This window comes from Chrysochloris asiatica, unplaced genomic scaffold, assembly GCF_000296735.1.
Source record: "Chrysochloris asiatica unplaced genomic scaffold, ChrAsi1.0 scaffold00054, whole genome shotgun sequence".
Classification (NCBI taxonomy): domain Eukaryota; kingdom Metazoa; phylum Chordata; class Mammalia; order Afrosoricida; family Chrysochloridae; genus Chrysochloris; species Chrysochloris asiatica.
Window position 1 is genome coordinate 92,623 of NW_006408572.1, and position 6,860 is coordinate 99,482.

The 6,860-nt window shown below is 38.1% G+C and overlaps 1 protein-coding gene across 1 annotated transcript in view; it reads left to right on the top strand.

Annotated features, from left to right (window-relative positions):
- The window catches only part of EFCAB5 (EF-hand calcium binding domain 5), a 140,261-nt gene that overhangs the window by 90,869 nt on the left and 42,532 nt on the right, over window positions 1-6,860 (top strand). The window contains 1 exon segment of the mRNA XM_006863444.1: window positions 1,730-1,882. Coding sequence (XP_006863506.1) covers window positions 1,730-1,882 — 153 coding nt within the window.

Consider the following 6,860-nt stretch of genomic DNA (forward strand, 5'->3'; position numbering starts at 1 on the left):
CGGTTGATGATGCATGGAGGGGATTGGAACCATGGCAATGAAACGATGTATGGTGGAATGAATGTAAAACTAAAGTTCTCCCATGTAAAATATCATATAATTCACAATAAAACATGAAAAAAAAATTGCAAATGAGGACAATTGAGAGCTGTTATGGAGGCAATGGGCTGTGGGTATAGTAGCAGGTCATCGACTAACTGTGTACTCATCCTTTGTTCCCCTGTAAGCTCCTGACTATATTTACTTACCATTATTTTTCATTTTCCTACTTATTGGGTATATAACTGAGGAAAGTGGTAAAATCGCTTTCTCTGGACGTATTTTTAATAATAAGATTCATTCTCATCTAAATAATGTAATGATATTAAGCAAAATGAATAATATAATTATTCAGTAGATGAATTATACATAGTCTTTTTAGAAAACATGTCAAAATGAATTTAAATTGATTCCTGAGGTGTCTTTAGTCTTGATATATAATACTGATGATTTAAAAGAATTTGTGTTTTCTTGGGCTTCTTCACAACAATATCAACGGGTTTTAAGGACTTCCTGTGGAACAAGGTCTCTTTATGCCTATAGGAGGCCTGTGTGATCTAAAAGCATGTTATAGGCCTTGGAACCAAACACATGACAGTAGCCATGAAAAGTTGACATTACTATTGGTGTCAGTTAATGGCAGTTCCTACCTCTTTTCCTGAGAGTGATATTAATTCTTGGTTTTTAAACAGTTTGTTTTTGTTTTCCATTTCAAAGTTTATCTCCTGATACTGTTGTTGTTGTTGTTGTTGTTATGTGAATTTGAACTACTGACCTTGCAATTCAAACTGATCTTGTGGTCCAGTGCATTATCCCATAGCACCACACTGGTAGCAAACATCCAAAGTCCACTGGATGATGATTAGGAAGCATAATAAGATATGTGGATCTTATTGTAGTGCTCCCCTTACACCTTTGATTTCTTAGTGATATATATTTATAATAGTAGACTCTAGAACACTGCCTTTTGAGAACTGATTATTAATTTGTAGGAAGTTGATAATTACTTATTAACATAAAGTTGTTTTCAACTCATAGCGACCCTGTATAGGGTTTCCAAGGAGCAGTTGGTGGATTTGAACCTCCAATTTTGTGATTAACAGTCCAATTATTATCCTGCAGTGCCACAGCACATAGTTATCACCACCACCACCAGCAGACCAGTGTTCATTGCAGCACTGTTCAAAGTAGCTAAAAGGTAGACACAACCAAGGAACGAATAAACAAAATGTGGTGTATACAAACAATGGAATATTACTCTGCCATAAAGAGAAATTAAGTCCCGTACATTACATGCCACAACATGTATGAAGCTTGAAAACATTATGCTAAGTCACAAAAGGACAAATAATGTATGATCTCCCTAATATGAAATAACTAGAATAGGCAAATTAATATAGAGATCAGAGCGTATTAGTGATTATAAGGAGTGAGAGGAAGTGGGTGAAGGGGAAATCATTTTTTAGGAAGCAGTGGGTTTCTGTTTATAGAAAATTGGCAAGGAATATTAGTAATGGTTGTGTAATATGATTGATGTAATTGATCTCACTGAATTATGCACACAGAAGTGATTGAATTGTCATATATTGTGTTATCTGTATTTTTATAACAACAACAAAGAGATAATCCAATTGATGCATTACTAGTTATTTTTAAAAGAAGAGCCAATTTTTATTCTCTGTCTCTGCAGGGTGTTGCCAATGTCTTTAGCACTGCCTATCACTATGTCCACAGCCGGGAGCACATCCTGCATGTCATCATCACTGGCATCGGCTGGTTGTATAGCATTGTACCCAGCATCACCACCATCACTACGTACTTTGTTGAGCCTGACCCACAACAGGTAGACAAGATTGGACAGTGTTAGACCTCTCTAGAGTAACAACTTCAAGTGTCATTGTCTTGCTAGTATGTTAAAATCTATTCAGTTGACTACTTAGCTAACTGGGAACTTACTTCCCTTGACTTCAACTCAAGAACCTTGGTTGTGCGTAATAAGATCTGTGTGAAACTTTCTTAGCCAAAAGGGGGAACTGGTTGACTCATGCAACCACAATGAAGAAAGAACAGCAGTTAAACTGACTTCCAGAGTGACCAGATTCAGGGATTTGATGCCCTCAGGGCTCTGTCATATTCATTCTGTCTCCAGTTCTCATCTTTACTTCTTTCTACACATTGGCTTTATATTCTCTAGCTAATGATGAATTTTCATGACAGGGCAAGCTGGACACCAAGTATATTAGTTACCTAGGGCTATCAAAACAAAGTATCACAAACCAGGTAACTTAAAACAACAAAAATTTATCCTCTCATATCTGGAGGCTAGAAGTCCCAGTTCAAGGTATTGGCAGGGCTATGCTGTCTCTGAAGACTCTAAGAGAAGATTCTTTGTTATCTCTCCCAACTTCTAGTAGCCCCAGTCATTTCTTGGCTTGTAGCTTCATCACCCCAGTCTTCCCTCTGTGGTCACATGGCATTATCCCACAATGTCTCTCGGTTGCAGTGTTTCTTCCACTCTTCTAAAAAGACACATGCCATCCAGTATGGCCCCATGTTAACATAACTAATTACATCTACAAAGACACTATTTCAAAATAAGGTCCTATTTACAGGTATCAAGCATTAAAAACTTGAACATATCTTTTTAAAGGATACCAATCAGTCCATAACACTTAGTAACCAAACAGAAAAAGAATCTTTCCTTCTAGTTCCAATTGGAAAATCAAATTTTAAAAGCTCATTTTTACCGATCTAAGTTATGGCCTTTTGGCCATGGTGAGAAGTGTATAGTAATTGGTAGTCCCCACTGAATCATATGGGTGAAGGAGGAACTGTTGTTTGGAGAGGACACAATTACATCACATTAATCATAATAAGGCTACCTGGACCTATAATGTTATCAATTCTTGCTGAATGTTTGCCTTGCTTCTTTTTTAAAAAAACTTTTTATTGTGACTTGAATGAAGGTTTACAAAACACAGATCATCAGTCCTACATTCAACAAATTATATAGTTTGTGTCACTACAATGATTGTAATTCACTCCATGTACCATCAGTTAATGATATTTACCTCTATTCACTTAATTTTTTTCCTCCCCCACTCACCCTGTAACCATTATGTTATTGTTAAGTGCCATCGAGTCGGTTTTGACCCATAGCGACCCTGAACAGGGTTTCCGAGGCTGTAAATCTTTACGGGAGCAGATCGCCTCATCTTTCTCCCGCGGAGCAGCTGGTAGTTTCAAACTGCAGACGTTGCGGTTCGCCGCAGCCCGATTCGTAACCACTACGCTACCATTATAGAATGTTTCATTTCACAAGAAAATATTTTCTTAACTTTTTACAACAGTGGCTGTTGTTGTTGTTATGTACTGTGGAGTTGGTTCCGACTCATAGCGACCCTGCATAGGATTTACGAGGCTGTAAATCTTTATGGGAGCAGAAAGCTTCATCTTTCTCCTGCGGAACAGCTGGTGTTTCAAACTGCTGACTGTGAGGTTAGCAGCGCGATTCGTAACCAGTACGCTACCAGAGCTCCTTTTCCCAATAGTGGTCTCATGCAATATTTGTTCTTTTGTAATTGACTAATTTCATTCAGCATAATGTCTTCCAGGTTCATCCATGTTGTGAGGTGTTTTGCAGATTTTTTGTTATTCTTCGACATTGTGTAATATTCCATTATGCATATATACCAAAGTTTGTTTAACCATTCTTCTGTTAATGGGCATTTAGGCTCTCGCCATCTGGTTGGTATTATGACTACTACTGCAATGAACATGGGTGTGCATAGATCTAGATTTGTCACAGCTCTTAGTTCGTGAAGATATATATCAAGTAGAAGGGTTCGCTGGGTCATACAGCATTTCTACTTCCAAATTTTTGAGAAAGTGCTATACTGTTTTCCACAGTGGTTGCACCATTTGATAGTCCCACCGGTACTATAGGAGGGTCCCAGTCTCTCCACACCCTCACCTGCATTTGTTGTCTTCCTCCTTTTGGAACTTTTCTACCAAAGTTGGAGTAAAATAATATCTCATTGTTTTAATTTGCATCTCTCCACTCATCTGTCAGTTTTTCATACTATGGTGACTTGTGGTGGAAGGTATGCCACCGGTATTTAAAATACCACCAGGGTCACCCATGGTGGACAGGTTTTAGATGAGTTTCCAGACAAAGACAGACTAGGAAGAAGACAAGACAGACTACTACCATATATTTAGTCACTGAAAACCTTATGAATAGCAGTGGAACAGTATCATATTGTGTTGTTGTTGTTGTTAGGTGCCATTGAGTTGGTGCCAACTCATAGTGACCATGTGCACAACAAAATGAAACACTGCCCAGTTCTGCACCAACCTCACAATCATTGTTACATTAGAGCCCACCACTGCTGCTACTGTGCCAATCCAGTATATTGAATATTGAAACATGATTAAGAGCACCAGAATATTGTAATATAGTGCCAGAAAATGAGCCCCTCAGGTTAGAAAGCACTCAAAATACGACTGGGGAAGAGCTGTCTCCTCAAAGTAGAGTTGACCTCACATGATGATACTAATGCAGTAAAACTTTTGAGACTGATGGGTGATAACCAAAATGAAGAGAAATAGCTGTAAATATCCATTAATAATTGTAACATGGAATATACGAGGTTATGAATCTAGGAAAATTGTCAAAAATGAAATAGAATGAATAAACATTGATAACCTAAATATTAGTGAACTGAAATGGTTTGGTATTGGCCAGTTTGAATCTGACAACAGCATGGTTTACTATGCCAGGGATGAAAAATTGAAGAGAAATGGCATCACATTCATCATAAAAAGAGAATATTTCAAGATCTGACTCAAAGTACAGTGCTGACTGTGATAGGATAATATCCATATGCCTACAAGGAAGACAAGGAGCTATGGGAGGGTAGTGGTTATGAGTTGGACTGATAACTTCAAGGTCAGCAGTTCGAAACTACCAGCTGTTACACAGGAGAAAGATGAGGCTTTCTGCTCCGATAAAGATTTACAGCCTCAGAAACCCTGTATAGGTTGCGTCAGACTGCAAAGTCATTTGAAATGCAAGGTCGGTGGTTCAAGCTCACCAGCTGCTCCTTGGAAACCCTATATAGAGTTGCTATGGGTCAGAATCGACTCGATGGCACTTAACAACAACAACATGGGTCAGAACCAATTCTACAGCTCTTAACAACAGAGAAGACAAGCTAATACAACTGTTATTCAAATTTACGCATCAGCCACTAGATCAAATGATGATGAAATTGAAGAATTCTACCAACTTCTTCGGAGTCCTGGTATGGAGTTGTGGGTTAATGCACCAGACTGTAAAGCCATTTGAACTGCAAGGTCGGTGGTTCAAGCTCACCAGCTGCTCCTTGGAAACCCTGTATAGAGTGGCTATGGGTTGGAACCGACTCGACGGAAGTTAACAACAACAAATCAACTTCTTCAGTCTGAAATTGATCAAATATGCAATCAAGATGTATTGGTTATTACTGATGATTGGAAAGCAAATAGAAATAATGCTGGAAATCGCATGATAGAATTTTCCAAGAAAAATGACTTCTTCATTGCAAATACCTTTTTTAAACAACGCAGAAGATGACTATACACAGGTACGTCACCAGATGGAATGCACAGAAATCAAATTGACTACATCTGGGGGGATGGAATGGTGGAAAAGTTCCATAGCATCAGCCAAAACGAGCCCAGAGGTAGACTGGAACAGACCACCAATTACTCATATGCAAGTTCAGTATGAAGCTGAAGAAAATTATAACAATTCCACAAGAACCATAATATGACCTTGAAATTATCTTGCCTAAATAGATCATCTGAAGAACATATTTGATGCACTCAACACTAATGACCATAAACAAGAATAGCTATAGGATGACATCAAACACAGCATACAGGAAGAAAGCAAAAGGTCATTAAGAAGACAAGAAAGAGGGAAAATACCAAAATGGGTGTCAAGAGACTCTGAAATTTGCTGTCCAGCATACAGATGCTAAAATAAATGGAAGAAATGAAGAGGTAAAAGAGCTGAACAGAAAATTTTCAAGGGCAGCTCGAGAAGACAAAGTCAAGTAGTATAATGAAATGTGCAAAGACCTGAAGTTAGAAAAATCAAGAGTGAAGAACACGCTCAGCATTTCTCAAGCTTAAAGAACTGAAGTAAAATTTAATCCTCAACTTCCAATATTGAAGGAGATGACCCAATGGAATGCAGAAATCATTGGACAATATCTTTGATATTCCATGAGAGTAAAGTTTTGCTAAAGGTGATACAGAAATGGCTGCAAGCATACATTTACAGAGAACTTCCAGAGGTTCAAGCAGCATTCAGAAGAGGCTGTGGAACGAGGGATATCACTGCTGATGTCCGATGGATCTTGGCTGAAAGCAGAGAGTACCAGAAAGATGTTTACTTGTGCTTTATTGACTATGTAAAGGCCTTCAATTGTATAGATCATGATAAGCTATATTGCGAAGTATGAGTTTTCTGGAATGCTTAATTGTGCTCATGAGAAACCTGTTCATTGACCAAGAGGCAGTTGTTCAAACATGGAAACAATGAATGGTTAAAAATTAAGAAAGATGTGTGACAGGGTTATATTCTTTCACCATACTTATTCAACGTGTATGCTGAGCAACTAATCCAAGAAGCTGGGTTATATGAAGAAAAACATAACATCAGGGTTAGAGGAAGACTCATCTGTGATATGCAGATGATACAACCTTGCTTGCTGAAAGTGAAGAGGACTTAAAACATTTACTGATGAAGATCAAAGAGCACAGCCTTCGGT